We start from the raw sequence: 18,271 nt of genomic DNA, 5'->3' as shown, positions 1-18,271 counted from the left end.
ATTTTCTTATATTTTGTTGGTTCAAATCTTTGTCATCGAAGTCAATTTTTTTGTAAAGAGGAATGCAAAATTATAAGTCAATGACGTAAAAAAATGCGAGGTTGCAGTTTAATGACTTTTCAAAGTCGGAAAGAGTGGGTAGTTTTTCAAATTGTGTTCCGGCAAGACCTTGAAATTAATTTAATTATCAATTGGACCGCGTTTGACAGAAATGAAGCAAGCCGCACCAGCGTTTGCCAAATTTAGCTGGGCAATTTACTTTTTTACAAGAGAACGTTTACGCGGATTCGTTTGGAAATTTTAAGGAATTTGCTTCGTGCTTTACACATTGGCGGATCCAGCGAATTGGCAACATTGTTTTTCTCCATTCAAACCTATGGAAATGTATCGAATCTTGGAGGGGCCAGGAGCCAGGTGCTCCGACAAGAATCGATTATTTGACATAGGTTTAAATTGAGGGAATCCTGTGTTGCCAAATTGCTGGATCCGCCTCTGGCTTTACAGAAAAGTCCCTGAAATTCGCATCCAAATCCGCACAACCGTTTTCACGTAAAAAATTAAATTGCCCAGTGAAATTAGGCAATAGCTGATGAGGCTTGGCTCCTTTCTGCTTAACACGGTCCAATTTACAGTATCTTGTGAAGAGTTTCCTCCTGGATACATTTCAGGGCTTTTGAAGTTTCATAAAAAGGAGATAATTTCGGGTGCCGTTAAAAAATCAAGAGAGGCTAATTAAAGAAAATGAAAATAATTAGGACTCACTTGGATGGGGAACCAACAGAAGGCGAAATTGGCTACGACGATGACGACCATCCTGGTGACCCTCTTCTTGCCCCGACGGCTCTCTGCCGAGATGTGGCCGCCGGGCGCCACGCCCCGCCACAGCCGGAAAAGCATGAAGAAATAAAGCGCGCAGATCATCGTCAGCGGAATCATGTAGGCCGTCAGAAAAAACGAAATCTGTAACAAAATTCAAATTCAATGAGCTCAAAAAATCACTCCCGTTGCTATCAATTCTGAAATGATATGTTGTAATATGTAGCTAATAGCGCTCGACTATTGAGAATGGGACTGCATTTTGAAACTTGGACTTATAAATTCTGGCTCATCTGAAAAAACACTTATGTGCATAGGAAAACTAATGGTACAAACGTTGTTTTTAAACCGGGCCGAAATTTATAGTTCCTAATTGCAAAATGTAGTCCAATGATTGAACCTATAGATCGATGGTGAAACTGCAAAAATGCATGATTCTGTTTTCGGCGTTGCAGACTTCCTGTCATACTCTATTTTCTAAACAGAAAATAGAGAACTTTTTTTTTTTTTTTCATTGACTTTTCTCTTTGACTTTTTTTTCAAAAAAAGTTTCATTGACTTTTCTTTTCTTCATTCTTTGAACTTTTTAAGCCATGGCGTTGGTTTGGTCGCCTTTAAAGAAGTAAAATAAGGGCAAAGATTTCGAAGCATCGCGACTATATTCGCATTTCTGCAGTTTCACCGTCGAAGTGCTTAAAAATACTTTTATCACATAGCAACAATCATTTTGATGGTCATTTTGGGTAGTTCCCTTTTAGAAAATATAACATAATTTGAGATTTTGAGACGTTGTAACAGGAATACATGTTTTCCGAACTTAGCCGTCGATACGGAGGAGATGAGGAGAGGCAAGGAGAAAGCATGGTCCCGACAGCTGAGAGCGTCGTTTACTTTTCAGTTTACTTTACTTTGCAATTACTTCTGAGCCAGCTCGAGCTAAGCACCGCACCGTGAGACTAACATATTTTGAGTTGCACGTAAATATGAGCGCTGTAAACAAGTGTATAAATCTTATTTGGGAATTGCGTTAACTCGTTACGTAATGCAGTGGCAACGGAAACGCGACGCACAATGGGTCGGGTCAACAAGAGAGGTCGGACATAATTTATAAACTTTAAACGCTTATAACTACGTCTATACAAAACTTTGAGGTTCTAAAAGTGGTTTCATTGGTTTCCCCGCGAGATTTTCTTCTGAAGTCACCCCTCAAAGTTTAAAATGTGACGGAATAAACATTAAAATTTGCAATTTTAGTAAAAACTTTCATGTCCGCTCTCTCTAATTGACTCGATCCACTGTGCGACGGCTCCCTGAACAGCTCGAGGAATGCCATAATATCAAAATACCACTTTGAAAGCAATTTCAGGCATCCGCCGCCACTACAATTGACTGCAGCGAATTCATAAATTTTGCACGTATTTAATATCGAAAATTCGGCTAAAAAGTCTTGCGTCTGTTTACAGGGAGAGTTTCTCGCCATACATGGATACAATTGAAATCAAGTTTCAACATGTATGATTTTTCATCGAAATTTTAAGTGGAACACGCTGGTCTAATTGTATAGAGCTACGCAGAAAGAAAAAGGTTGGGAAATCATAACGCCTTATATTTTAAAATTTTATTAATTACGGAAAGAGTTCTTGGACCATCTATTTTAATGAGTATACTTCGAACTCATGGAAAGTCATTAGAAGTATTGAAATTATAAAATTTTCAATAGTAATTATAATTATAACAAGTTGGTTTTTGCAATCGCTAGCGATAGCAATATTCGTCATGGGAACTTTTGCTTCTGGGATATGAAAATTTTAAGGTAGGTACAGTTCGTTTGTAGTATCTTCAGAATTGAAGGGGCTATGTAATTTTGTGTCGACATCTCTTTTTTAACATTTTTAATTTTTTTTCTTTGCATACAAGAAAGCTGTTATTTACCAATTATTTATTTTCGTTGGATTATGTATGGTTTTTGGAAGTTAACGCATTTAACTTTCAGTTTCGTTTTTTCGGCGTAAAGTATGATATTTTTACTCTACGCATATGCCCGAATACGCATCATAACGACGGTGAAACTACCAAACCACGTATCTCGTTTGCGGTGTTTAAAAATCTCCGCTCACATTTTATTTTTTTGAAGTAGACCAAATCCATATCATTCCTTGAAATTTTCACAGAATTTTCTCCGCACGAAGAGGAAAAATCACGGAAATTTTCAAGACTGGACGTTAAGTAGCTTTTCATTTAAAAAATAAAGTATGACAGGAAGTCTGCGACGTCGCAAACCGAGATACGTGGTTTGGTAGTTTCACCGTCGATAAGTGACCTATGTGCTTCCTAAGTTGCCATTTTTTTCATTCAAATAGATGTAACCGAAATGTTAGATGTGTACTACCTATACTACTTTCATGTCATTGCTTTATTTATTTATTTACTTTTTGCGTAGGTATATATTGTTATCTTTTGCTGAATTTTGGAGAAAATATTGCTTTAAGAACGTGGAATGTAAATTAATTTTATTGAAAAAAGAAAATACCATCATTAATTTGGGCGAACAGAGAAAATATACATCAATATTTGGGTCAACATCTCCCTGATTATATAAAGGATGAATATATTAGTATTTCTGTATCAAAAAACTTAGCTTTTGTCTTCAGAGATACGATGATTCTAGTCCCAGTCAATTTGTTTTATTGAAAAAAAAAAAAAAAACAAAAAATAAATAAAAAAAAAAACAAAAACAACTGAAATGTTAGCATACTATTTTCATGTCTTTCTATTTGTATCAATAGGTACTTTTTGCTTAACTTACGAACGTTGAATGCAAATTAACTTTATTGAAAAAAGAAAATAACGTCATTAATTTGGGGGAACATGTGGCTGATTATATGAAGGAGGTATATTCCAGTATTTTTGTTTAACATATTAACTCACGAGAAAATGTTCGTACATTTATCATCTAGTATTAATTATTTTTTGATGATTGGTCTAAAACATTCAATACAACCATTAAAAATTATCTCCCATCGCCGGGTATCGAACTCCCGATCACCTATTGCCCGCACCTTATCAAAAATATGCGGCGCCTCAGTCGACTAGGCTATCACGAATCCGCGACGCTTTGTGAAAAAATAGCATTTAAAAGACTCCGACGATGGGCGGGACTTATCACAAGAGTTGTCCTTGAGCGATTCGGCGATTCGCGTCTTCGTAGCTTCTGGAGAAATGAGCTAAGCGCCTTTCTCTGTGAGACATTGTTTGCCTATGCTATCATGTGTCTCAAGGTTCATATCAGCAGGCATTTGCCATCGCGGCAGTAAGCTGAGGCAATATTTCTGTATTCATGGAATAAATCAATCAATCGAGTTCAGATTTTGGCTCATATATCCGTAACGGGTCCTCCAGAGCAGTTTTCCACCTTGCACAATAGTTATAATTTCTTTATTTCTATTTGTAAAATTTGAGGTGGGATAATGGCGGCTTCTCAAGAGCAACGAGGTAGGCGATCTTTTGCACCAACGAACAGAAAACTGATGGCGAAAAATAACCAATCAGAACCTCCCAAAAAAAAGAATTTGCCTAAAAACGGAACTTCGTGGATCTGCGCAGATTTACCAGTCAGACAGGACATCTCAAGGTGGAAACAAGTCGGTCATTTTGAGTTCACGAATGACGTTTCCAATGCTCATGCTGGGCATTGGATGTTCTCCCAGTAAAGTGTAAAGTCTCCAAATACGTACTTCACTTCAAATTAATTTTTTTAAATTATAAGGGTTCGAAAAAATGAATGATCATTTAGGTATTCCTTTGTAACCACCACAGTCCTTTTCTTTGATTATTGTCCCAGTTTGATTTTTGTTGCCATCTTGAAGTTTTGTGACGTCAGGCGGGTACCACTTTTGCCAGGCGACTACCGAATCTGTAGCGCGCATTTCAAATCTTCGCCTGCTCTCAACAAGATTAGAACAAGATGAGGACGAGAAGCATTGTTTGATAAATGAGATGACGATGAGATATAAATTAGATATAAATGATCCGTCACATTCCTTCCTAGAAATGTGCCTGTTCCAGCTGAATTTAGTTTTTTATTTCTGAATGATGAAAGAATCTCAAAGGATCGAAATATGACTAATTACTAGCTCTGTAGCTTGCAAGATAACGCCCTTACCTGAGTTATGAATTTTTCCAGTATCGTTGAAATATAAGTAGAGTACCTAGTAGCGGCACCCAGTGTCACAGTATGTCATACCTATTTGATGTACCTAGGTAATTCTCATCCAAATAAGAGAAGAATAAATATTTACCTTCATTAACACCAAGTAGACGAAAGTTCCACTGTGAACTTAGTTGGCCAATAAAAATGCAAACAATGAAGCAATTATTTTTATTTCCTGACTCCAAATGGTAAGAATTATGGTAAGAACTCTAAGGCATAGTAAAAACTGTATTTATCATTCCTCAATAAATACAAGGTTGACTGTTTGCATGGAAATGATAGTACATTAGTTGGCGGCTTATCTATTATTCTAAACTTCAGATTAAGTTGATGAAGGTAGCAGGTTGTTGTCAGCAAGAGCTGTTGATATGAGTATGTAGTTTAGAATGGTCAATTTTTAATTCTGCCAGAGGAGCATCATTAGTATTTAATACAAAACTCTCAGGGGTCTCTGGATACTATGCCACCTCTTATCAAGAATGTTTATGCTAATTTTGTTGCTATGTGGTGATGGGAGAGATAATTTCAAGATTATTTTGGTAAAAGTCGGACAAATATGAGGATGCCAAGTTTATAAGAAAATCTCACAAACCAAAGTGAACATTGTTTCATGCCTCTGCAATTTTCAGCTTCGGGCTAGGTTCTCGCAAGAAGGTCAGCACAACGCGCTGATCAAACTTTTGTGGAATTTCTTGTTAATTTTAGAATGTGTGCCAAAGTCACAGTAAGTATTCCACAAAAATTGCAAATCTGAAAAATCTAGAAAAATAACAAGTACCTCTCAGCCTCCGCGCAATTCGCACCCCTGCTAATAAATGTTGGAGAATAGAGAACACTTTACCCTCAAAACATTACTCGCACTGAGTTTAAACTAATATGTAATTATATGTGTACGATGGTGGATCTGAGCTGTACTTACTTACCAAACTTTGTTGAGCGAAGTTGTTACTTAGGGGAAATTCATTAACTGCTGCCAAGGATTCACAAACTCTGACCTTGATAAATATTTCCGACATATACTTGAGATACAGTCAGATGTTTGGAATTCTGGACATTCAGTTATTGTTCACATACAAAAGAAATTGACTAACAAATACAACCGTTTTATATTTACATAACTGCTCAACAGAACATACCGACAGTTGTGATTAGTTTCTCGACAGCACTCTGATAGCGGTAGGATAGCTAAAGGATCCCTACCCTGCGGCAAAAATGGAGTTGATTGAAATTTTGATTCACATGGTGCTAATGCTGTCAAGACTCAAGACAAAATTACACTCCACGCACAGTCAAAGAGTATTTTGATAAGTAAGATTATCCATTAAGGAAGTTGCACAAATCACAAATCAAACCGAAGGACACGGACAAACCAAGGAGCCAGCCATAGCCAGCTCAGAAACTCGGCAATTCAGTTTCTCTCACTGCAAAAGGTGGAACCATCCAAAGTACCATCAATGTTAAGTTGAAGGGGTGAATTACTTATTTAAAGAGTGCTAAGTCATTTTGGGACTTTTTCGAAGAGATTTAAAGGAAAAAATTGGAAAATGCTCAACTATAAAATGAACGTAAACAATCCGCCATTGTATCAAAGCTGACGCACAAATGAAACAAGCGCTAAACACAAGGGTAAAAAGTACATACGTAAATTGATTTTGTTTTATAAGGAAAATGGTGAAAAAGTTAGGAAATTCATATTGGAAATTGAAGCTTTAAGATATAAAGAACTTCAGATAATTAATACAGTTTATTTAGAAACGGAGTTAAAGAAGGCAAAGTTAAGGAAACTCAGAAGGAACAGGGTATTTTGTAGGAAAGGGTTGGTAGGTTTAGAATTGAATCGACGTATCGACGTATCGAACAGCGACTATCGGTAGTCTCGAAAAACCCCTGTAAAATACACACTAATACAATAAGCGGTTACATCAGATCTTATGGGAGCGCACTCACACATACAAAAAATCGCTTTTTCAAGCGATTTTTTACAAGAGAACAGAGGAGAATCTCACTAGCGATCGAGATTTTTCGAGATTTTACATTGATTAAATAGCCCAGAGTGAAAGGAAAGTTCTCTCCAGTTGATCACTGGGAGAACAACAAGTCGGTCATTTTGAGTTCACGAATGACGTTTCCAATGCTCATGCTGGGCATTGGATGTTCTCCCAGTAAAGTGTAAAGTCTCCAAATACGTACTTCACTTCAAATTAATTTTTTTAAATTATAAGGGTTCGAAAAAATGAATGATCATTTAGGTATTCCTTTGTAACCACCACAGTCCTTTTCTTTATTTCTTTGATTATTGTCCCAGTTTGATTTTTGTTGCCATCTTGAAGTTTTGTGATGTCAGGCGGGTACCACTTTTGCCAGGCGACTACCGAATCTGTAGCGCGCATTTCAAATCTTCGCCTGCTCTCAACAAGATTAGAACAAGATGAGGACGAGAAGCATTGTTTGATAAGTGAGATGACGATGAGATATAAATTAGATATAAATGATCCGTCACATTCCTTCCTAGAAATGTGCCTGTTCCAGCTGAATTTAGTTTTTTATTTCTGAATGATGAAAGAATCTCAAAGGATCGAAATATGACTAATTACTAGCTCTGTAGCTTACAAGATAACGCCCTTACCTGAGTTATGAATTTTTCCAGTATCGTTGAAATATAAGTAGAGTACCTAGTAGCGGCACCCAGTGTCACAGTATGTCATACCTATCTGATGTACCTAGGTAATTCTCATCCAAATAAGAGAAGAATAAATATTTACCTTCATTAACACCAAGTAGACGAAAGTTCCACTGTGAACTTAGTTGGCCAATAAAAATGCAAACAATGAAGCAATTATTTTTATTTCCTGACTCCAAATGGTAAGAATTATGGTAAGAACTCTAAGGCATAGTAAAACTGTATTTATCATTCCTCAATAAATACAAAGGTTGACTGTTTGCATGGAAATGATAGTACATTAGTTGGCGGCTTATCTATTATTCTAAACTTTAGATTAAGTTGATGAAGGTAGCAGGTTGTTGTCAGCAAGAGCTGTTGATATGAGTATGTAGTTTAGAATGGTCAATTTTTAATTCTGCCAGAGGAGCATCATTAGTATTTAATACAAAACTCTCAGGGGTCTCTGGATACTATGCCACCTCTTATCAAGAATGTTTATGCTAATTTTGTTGCTATGTGGTGATGGGAGAGATAATTTCAAGATTATTTTGGTAAAAGTCGGACAAATATGAGGATGCCAAGTTTATAAGAAAATCTCACAAACCAAAGTGAACATTGTTTCATGCCTCTGCAATTTTCAGCTTCGGGCTAGGTTCTCGCAAGAAGGTCAGCACAACGCGCTGATCAAACTTTTGTGGAATTTCTTGTTAATTTTAGAATGTGTGCCAAAGTCACAGTAAGTATTCCACAAAAATTGCAAATCTGAAAAATCTAGAAAAATAACAAGTACCTCTCAGCCTCCGCGCAATTCGCACCCCTGCTAATAAATGTTGGAGAATAGAGAACACTTTACCCTCAAAACATTACTCGCACTGAGTTTAAACTAATATGTAATTATATGTGTACGATGGTGGATCTGAGCTGTACTTACTTACCAAACTTTGTTGAGCGAAGTTGTTACTTAGGGGAAATTCATTAACTGCTGCCAAGGATTCACAAACTCTGACCTTGATAAATATTTCCGACATATACTTGAGATACAGTCAGATGTTTGGAATTCTGGACATTCAGTTATTGTTCACATACAAAAGAAATTGACTAACAAATACAACCGTTTTATATTTACATAACTGCTCAACAGAACATACCGACAGTTGTGATTAGTTTCTCGACAGCACTCTGATAGCGGTAGGATAGCTAAAGGATCCCTACCCTGCGGCAAAAATGGAGTTGATTGAAATTTTGATTCACATGGTGCTAATGCTGTCAAGACTCAAGACAAAATTACACTCCACGCACAGTCAAAGAGTATTTTGATAAGTAAGATTATCCATTAAGGAAGTTGCACAAATCACAAATCAAACCGAAGGACACGGACAAACCAAGGAGCCAGCCATAGCCAGCTCAGAAACTCGGCAATACAGTTTCTCTCACTGCAAAAGGTGGAACCATCCAAAGTACCATCAATGTTAAGTTGAAGGGGCGAATTACTTATTTAAAGAGTGCTAAGTCATTTTGGGACTTTTTCGAAGAGATTTAAAGGAAAAAATTGGAAAATGCTCAACTATAAAATGAACGTAAACAATCCGCCATTGTATCAAAGCTGACGCACAAATGAAACAAGCGCTAAACACAAGGGTAAAAAGTACATACGTAAATTGATTTTGTTTTATAAGGAAAATGGTGAAAAAGTTAGGAAATTCATATTGGAAATTGAAGCTTTAAGATATAAAGAACTTCAGATAATTAATACAGTTTATTTAGAAACGGAGTTAAAGAAGGCAAAAGTTAAGGAAACTCAGAAGGAACAGGGTATTTTGTAGGAAAGGGTTGGTAGGTTTAGAATTGAATCGACGTATCGACGTATCGAACAGCGACTGTCGGTAGTCTCGAAAAACCCCTGTAAAATACACACTAATACGATAAGCGGTTACATCAGATCTTATGGGAGCGCACTCACACATACAAAAAATCGCTCTTTCAAGCGATTTTTTACAAGAGAACTGAGGAAAATCTCACTAGCGATCGAGATTTTTCGAGATTTTACATTGATTAAACGGCCCAGGGTGAAAGGAAAGTTCTCTCCAGTTGATCACTGGGAGAACAAAAAACTCGCTGAAAGCGAATTTTAGCAATCAACACAACTTGACGTAGAGACATGATTGGCTAAAAAATACAACGGTTTTTGATACATTGGAAAATCAACCAAAAATCGGAGACTGGGCGAAACGCTCAAGGTCGCAGAGGTATAGGGAATCCCATAGCGAAAGCAACGGAACGATTGTAATATCATGGGGAACTCCGTTCCCATGACAATTATAATTGTAATGAAAACAACCAAGAAATCAATTTTCAATCAATCACATCAGCTATTACCAAATTTAATCGGACAATTTAATTTTTTGCATGAAAACGGCAGTGCGGATTTAGGGGCAAATTTCAGTAAATTTTTAGCATAGTACGAGGCAAATTCCTTAAAAGTTTTAAGGAAAATCCGTACAAACGTCCTCTTGTAAAAAATTAAATTACCCAGTTAAATTTGGCACTAGCTGATGTGGCTTGTTTTTAAAAAAGCGCTAAAATAATAATAATAAAAAAAACTTCATCATGTCGTCATCTTTTTGTAGACATTGATCAGACTAATTAAAAGTTTACTGGAACTTGATCCTAACTCATAAAAAAAAAATACGTACAACATAAATCCGTAGAGTATAAGCATGTTCAATGTTCATGATATATATATTTTTTATAGTAATTAAGTAATTTATGGATTTGGAAAAATTGCATTTGAAACCATTTTAGATCAAATATAAAGTAATAGATACACCCAATTAATTGAAATACTGGCGAGCGACCTTTTGAAATATGACTTTCAGCAAGAATCGAAGTTAATATGCTGTGTCAGTTAAGATACCTTGCGATGGGTACTGTTCTCTGCTTTGTTTTAATTTTAAAATAAATAAAACCACAGGCACCACTGTACCAGCTGAAGGGAGGTCACTTCATATGTCCTGTTCAAATGAATCTGTAACTGCATTATTGATATGATAATTTCCTCTACTCAGTGTATTCTTCACAAAAGAGCCACAAGGGAAAAGGGAGTACATTATGTAAACAAACTGATTCAGAATTTCATACCGGGTAGCTTCATGAAAGCACACAATACATGTGTTCAAGAGGCTTAGGTGAAACAGTTCTGCCTGTCATTGACTTGCAGCTGCAACCCCTACGCTGCGATCTAGGTATTGATTGTCTGATACATTCCCGGAGAATAGGTTTCGGGAATTTAAGCCGGAAACTTAGGCCTTCTCTGAAAATTTTCTGTAAAAATTGACCGAAGAGGAAATAGGGAACTTACTTAATCATTGAATTTTTATACAACACATTAATTCTAAGAGAACTTCAGAGAAGAGAAGTGCTTACATCGCAAATTGTCTGAATAAAGGGCCCTAGGATATGGCATTTTTTTTAACATTTTTTTATAATCACCAAAGTATTCAATGGAAGTCTATTAAAGAAGTCTCAAAACTAAGAATTCATTGGAACTTTTTTGGTAATTTCTTTGAAAACGAGCAAGCAACTGGTCCATTAACGTCTTGAATCATTATTCAACGAAATCATTCATTTGCATACAAGAATAGTATTAAAATAGAATTGCAATTTCATTTCATCTGACTGCAGCCGTGCTGTAAATATTAGTCCTTTTTTGCAGCTTTGAATATTTCATCACCTCTTACTTGACTTTCTTTAGTTTTTACTTTTAAATTAAAGCTGTGACATAATGTCAGCGCGGTAAATGCATATTTGACAGTTAAGTCTCACCGGAGTTCTACTCTCAGTTAATCAAAGTTAAAATTGTGAGTAGAACCTTAGCGAAAGCAGAAACAAAAGAGGCAAAAATTTTCTAAGAATTACGTCAGATCAAACTCGGTTAAAACTCAAGATTTTTTTGCCGGGTGGAAGCGGATTAACACCGGATGCGTTGAGCTCCCGGCGAAGTCGGTCGAGCTTACGCTTCATTTAATTTTTTAAAAATTTGCAGTCTCGGAGTTCACGCCTGGTCAAATTTCACGCTGCAATCATTCAAGTGAAAATAAAAATTTACAGGCCAGAAGCATATACGTACGTTAGATTGCGGTCCACGTTCAATTGGAGCACAAGTCTTCAGTCAAAATACCATTGCTTAAATGCGAACAGTAAGAAAAGAAGAAATCCTCAACTCATCGTTTTCCATATGAAAAGGCGTAATTTCATCCCAACGTTGCAAAGTTTACTCAAATAATTAAAAATGTAATAAAAGCATGTGTGTGAAATTTCTGTGAGCAAATTTTCTGAATTGATGTGCTATAGAAGAAAAACCCGCGAATTTTTCATAAAGAGATGTCGAAACGATTCCCTCGTAAAAATACGATTTACGAGCGGAAATTTTGCAGCTTTGAAATGCAGTTACGTTCTTTGGTTCAAAATACGACGAATGGGACCGCGTTATTTGAGAGATTGAACCTCCTCAGGCCCGCCGAAAGACAAGCGAACAATTTGGAGTGGGCAAAGGGGAGGCCTCTGGAAAAATATTGATATTGAAAGAGGAATCTCTTCTCCTTTTGTGAATGTTTCATGCACTTGCGGGCTATTGTGATGCGACACGGCCGCCACACACAATCAAAATAACCGAAATTTTCCGGCTCAACCAAAATGAAATAAACGCATTTATTCTGGCTATTGGGTGACCCCGCCTTGAAAAGCAAACAAAACTGGAGAGGGAGTTCTTTCTAGTAAATATTATACGTTTGTTTGCTTGCTTAGGGTTGGATTCGGCCTTCCTGAAATGTAGTCCTGGCTTCCAGCACGTGCCTCGTCCGATCGAACCGTTCTCGTATAAAATAACTTAAGTACTCAAAGGTCATGAGCCTTGAGCGCCTTTACCCGCACACCTGTTTTTAGAGCTCATGAATTTTTAGCTCAAGGGTTTAGTAAAGATGGACAGATGGAGGAGAGAGGCTGTTGTGCTGTATCAACCAGGAGTATTTCCAGCCTCTGCTGTATTTATTCAACATGAGCAAAATTTTGCCGGCTGGAAATGTCAATTTTCATTTCATCAGCTTCTGTTGATGCGTGCACCTAGACTGGCGTCACATTTGCGCAAATCTTTCTTTGTTAGCATTTTCTCATACGCACTGAAAAATACAGGGCGTCTGAAGGACATAACTACGTCTACTAATACGTTAGTAATACGTCTCGGGTTGAGGTTCAGGGTTCGTGCGTCTCAATTTAGGATCAGGAACTTCCGTGTAAAATAACCTACGCAGCGGCTTCTAAGTGTGAGGCATCAGGCCTTCGGAATCGTAAAGAAAATTTTGTCTTTTGCGTCCTTAGTTGCAGGTTTCAAAGCCACAGTTGTTTTGTAGTACATTAAATTTTCACAGCCGAATATACAAAAAACGAAAAGCAAAATTGAAAGAAATTTGGTAAGTTTAAAGAAAAAAATTGATTTTCATTAAACTGGACGGAAAAAAATGACATTTAAAAAATATTCATATTTGCAAAAATGACCTTTCAAAATTTGGAAATAAAGGGAGAAGAATAGTATCCATCTGAATTGTAAAGAGACTTGCATTTGGACTTATTTCTGCCAAACGGAACTATGTGCATTATGACGTGAGCCCTGTAAGCATATATTCTTATGGGTCTCAGGGCTCATGCGTTTATGCACATAGTTCCGTTTGGTAGAAATACGTCCATTTAGCACACCAAATTTCATGTCCTGCGAGAAATCTTCTGCTGAATATGTCTTCTCTTGTTTCACAATGAGCGATATATTGTGCCAAATTTTATTTCATACGCCTCTCATTAACGGACGGACCCTTTAGGAACGGCCACGAATATCACTAACAATTAAGACGATCGCTCCACTACCTGCGGCAAGTTCAACACGGCATCGCGAAAGTTCACACTTGGTTTTTGCTCGGCATTAAGTGCAAAGTTCCCAGCATGACGTTGCACGTTCACGGCGAGACAATCCCAAAGTTCCAGCGATCGTGCGAAAGCTGGGTAAGGGAAGGGATTTTTCATCCCTTGTACCTACGCTCTTTAAAAGAGGTGCCGCCTGGGTTGTTAATTTAGACCTCGGATCGATTGCGCAGGGGATGATAAATTGGCCACCTTACTTTTATCGCTCGCCTCTACTATGCGTTCATTGCCAACCTCGAACCTACATTTTTTGCGTCTTAGCTGCTCAAATGCTGGATTTCAAGCGCAAGTAAACTAGTGAAAAATAACGCTACAAATCGGGTGAAAAAGTTAACTATGCACCTAATGGGTCAGTTGCGCTGGTCACAGAATTGTGTTTTGATGCTTGATTCTTGTAGATTAGCTATAAATAAGAAGATCTGTCTGAACAACAACTTTCTATGTTGAATATTAACCGAGGTATCTTCCTTTGAAAAGTCGGGTTTTTGACGTCATCCACTGTGGTAGTGCATAACATGGTATGTACTACCTCGGTGGATGACCAGGGCCGGTTTTACCAATAGGCTACATAGGCCATAGCCTAGGGCGCAACATTTTTGAGAATTTATTCAAACGTGACTTAAAAAGTATCTACATTGTGGTTGACAAAGGTGTTTTTTTAAAAGTGAATTTGAACATTTTCCGGACACTTAACATCCTCCTTCTGATCTGAAGGGGAGAGGCGTCTGGGAGACCCCCCCCCCCCCCCCACGAGAGTGCCTACTTTTAGGGGCGCCACCCTAAGTTTATCCTAGGGCGCTAAAATGTAAATCCGGCCCTGTGGATGACGTCATAAATCGAGTTTTTCTAGGCGCGATATCTCGATTAATATTCAACGTAGAAAGTTGCTGTTTGGAAAGATCTTCTTATTTTTAGCTAATCTACAAGAATCAAGCATCAAAACACGATTCTGCTACCAGTGCAACTGGCCAGGCCATTGAACGCAAACACATAATAGAGATCCATAATCGAAGTGACAATCAATATAATTCTGATGTTACCTTCGGGTGCAGGAAATCATTTAAAGGTTGGATACTTCAAAATCTGATTGAGCAGCAATAAGATGTACTCTCATTTGGTAATAATTTAAAGAAACATGTCAACTGAAAAAACTGATTATTCATTTGGAAAATCGTTATTATTCTTTGAAAAATTATGCCAAAATGAACGATATTCTAGAATTTAAGCAATTTAAATGATAATCTCAGCCGAAAATTGATCATTGGTAAAAGAAGGAACATTTTTTAGGAAATATTTTGATCGAGTTAAAACATCGAATTTTGAATTATGGAAATATCTCTGTTCTTTCCCGGACGAGTAAGTTGTGAGCTGTCTTGTCAACTTTTAAGAGGATTGTCGGGGTAAAGTTACATTTCACTCCAACAGTTTGAACCTCGATCACAGTAGGCTACTTCGAAAATCTTTCTTTAAAAATTCCAAGTTTGAACAGCTAACTTCAAACGGCTGTTCATTAAATTAAGTGCGACATTTCCTCTTGCATTGCCAAAATATTTCCAAAATCGCAGTTGCACCAATATCTTCAATGTCGAGTTATTTTTTACGTAAAGGACCTCCCCCTGCGAAGGGGCACATATGAATAAAAGATGAGAACAAAGTAAATATTTTTATGTTTGAGTCGCTGCGTAAATCGTATTTTTGGAATCACGCGGCAACAGCGGGCGAGGACACGGTTGTAAACCTTTCGTCTCGGAAGGCGGGGGTAGAACAATCGCATCGTATCAGTTAGAGAAACCAGGGGAAGAACTTAAAGGAGCGGAAATGTTTGCTCTTGACAATATTTACGATATCGAATCAATGATAATAAGGGTTGTAGCGGCGCACAGTTTTTCCAATAGTGCCGAATACTGCGGTGGCCCGCAGAAACATCGGATCTCCTTATTGTCCGCCATTTGAGTTACTCGTTTCTTGCCAAGAGGGGCGTAAGCGGATGAGACATATTTGCCTCTCCGAAACCTCTCAAACCTCGCGGTGAAAACACAAGATGGAGGGGGCGAGGGAAAAATTGAGTGGAATATGGAATGGGCCTTTTAGATCAAATTTAAGTTGTTCAATTGCCTACGACAGACCCAATACTTTTTAGACGCCCACAGCGAGGTACGATTGCAGCTCCTCGAGGCGCGTATCCTCTGCGGGTTTCTATTTCCGTCGGGTATGAGGAACAATCATATTTACTTCGACGCAAGTTTCAAATTTTATACGATTGTCTGGCGCGTTAATCAAATGTTTGTAACCGCTCAGCCGATAGAGAGCGTTTTTCGATTACAACTTGCCTCTAGAATTCTAGTACGTATACTAATAGCAATACGTTTAAATGACGCACCAGCTCAACAGCAAGATGGCGGAAAGCGACCTCACATATTTAGAATAGATTAATCTGTGATACATCTACATACATTTAATGCTTCTCATGTCAAAGCACAACGGACGATCATCAGTTTTCTATGATATATATTTTTTAGCGATAGTGAAGTTTTCTCAAAATTGATATGGTTGCAATTTTGAAGAGTCGAGTTCTTTCATCTCAGCAGTGTTCGTCTTCTTCGGGAAATTTAAAAACGCGCCTACATGGAAAAAGCTGTGCGCTTCTTTAATACAAACGTGTTAGAGCTTTCCCGCTTGTTTTTTTTCGACTCTCCAGGGGTGCATAAAGTCCTCAAATTTCTAATTTGTATGATTTGTCTTCCCCAAAATTTGGCATTTTGCTATTATTGGACCTTCACCTAAAATAACGCGCTTAAAAATACCCTTCTCCAAAACAGCGCGCTTGAAAGACTACCAGCACTTAAAACAATGCGCTTCACGGTTTTCTTCCCAAAAAGAAGCAGTTTACTTCAAACTGGGATGGGCAAACGCGCTACACGCCATAACTTGAAGTGTCAAAAGCGGGGGCTCCCCATTTGTAAATGTATTGGAAGGGAGGGGGTAGTGACCCCCAAAAGTTTTTCCCCCTCAATGATAAGCACAATAGTTCAAATCGGAACATTTTAATACGATAACTAAAAAAGTTACGGTGTATCGAGAGTTCCTTTTGCCCATCCCGGTATAAAGATCTTAATATAAGCATAAGTGGAGGTGTTCTTTAAGCGTCAAAAAAAAAAAAAAAAAAAAAAAAAAAAAAAAAAAAAAAATTGTAGCTTCCCCATTTTTACAGATTTCTCCATCTCTCACGCGATCATGAGAAAGATTCATAAAATATCTTCTTTGCGCGGCGAGGGGTCACGTTTTTCCTCCGAGAAAACATTACTTTTCGGCGACTCAAAAAATTATACACACGATGAGAGCCAGCCGCGTAATCAGAGCGTTAGAAAAACTTGTTGCAAAAAGACCGGAACATCACTTCAACTTAAAGATTAATCGTCGCTTAGGGTGCCGTCACAAGCGAAAACGGTGGCGAACTCCCTCCAGGGTTGCCGAAATGAACGTACATTCCGAGTTTCACTACATATTCGTGGATTTTTACCGACAATACTGCCTCATTCGGCAACTGTAACTCCATCAAAATTACCGTAGAAGTAGCGCGTGCAAACGCCTCAGTCATCAATTTCCGCGAAACATTCGCTCATCGCTCGCTAAACAAACACGAAGGGAAAATTTATAAAACAAGCTCTGAAAGTTGGCTACAACGTATCCGACATCGTTGTCAGATTTATCGCAAGCAGCCCCGCACCTGTCTCCTTGGGTGTGAAGTTGCATCTGCAATTTTGCAACTTGAGTCGCGTGAAAAACTTTTTATTCGCTTCGGTTAGAGTCTTTCTTTATGGGGTGAATAAGTTTTGTAATATACCCTCCGATGCAGTCTGGAGTCAATATAAAGTAAAATGAAGGAAACCGACCCCGTGTGTTTCAGGACACACATCGTCAACGTTCCAGTGCTTGTTTTACGGTTCGTCAGTGTGTAAAAACAAGCAGAGATTTATTTATGACTTTAGTTTATGTTTCTTCTCCTTCTCATTGAAAAAAAACCCCAGAAAAAGTCTCATTTTCCATCTTTTTTGTGTATATCTACAACGATTTGTTGCGAGGAGCTCTGAAAAAATAGAAATGCTAAAATAGAAACTTTGATTTAAAAAATGTGTCTGGTAATCCTTAGATGCTCGCTGGACTCCCCACAGTTTAAGCACGACCACGGCTTATTACATTTTTTCATCTTAGGAAAGCTAGCTTGGCTGCGTGTGCAGTCATATTAACACCAATGGATCATTAGACACATTTTTCGACTTCCTAAACGCCATAAAATCACCATGTTATTTAATACTTTTTTTTTCGATGATAATCCGATCTAATTTTTGCCCTGCTCTGGTAAATCCAGGCAGTGTGTTGATTTGTGGAGTTTGCGAGGATTAGGGACCGTTCAAGTATTACCGTGACGCCCTTTTCCCGATTTTGAACCCCCCTCCCGCTTGTAACGCTTGTACCCCCCTCCCCCTAATTTTCCATTTGGGAAGGGGGGATTTTCAATTTTTGTACGTTTTCTCCCCCGGCTTGGATTTGTAACGTTACGCTGGGCTTGACTCCCCTCCCCCTTGTAACGCACTGTAACGTTTGGTCAAAAACCC

General features: G+C 37.9%; 1 protein-coding gene across 2 annotated transcripts in view; it reads right to left on the bottom strand.

Moving 5' to 3' along the window:
• AstA-R1 (allatostatin A receptor 1) overlaps positions 1–18,271 on the bottom strand; it is a 303,172-nt gene that overhangs the window by 135,572 nt on the left and 149,329 nt on the right. For both annotated transcript variants that reach the window (XM_072299480.1, XM_019049059.2), the window contains exon 3: positions 763–960. In XM_072299480.1, coding sequence (XP_072155581.1) covers positions 763–960 — 198 coding nt within the window. The remainder of the gene's footprint in view (positions 1–762; positions 961–18,271) is intronic.

Source organism: Bemisia tabaci, chromosome 4 (assembly GCF_918797505.1).
Source record: "Bemisia tabaci chromosome 4, PGI_BMITA_v3".
In the NCBI taxonomy this organism is placed as follows: Eukaryota; Metazoa; Arthropoda; class Insecta; order Hemiptera; family Aleyrodidae; genus Bemisia; species Bemisia tabaci.
The sequence above is the reverse complement of the archived record's forward strand: the minus strand, read 5'-3'. Positions and strand labels throughout refer to the sequence as shown.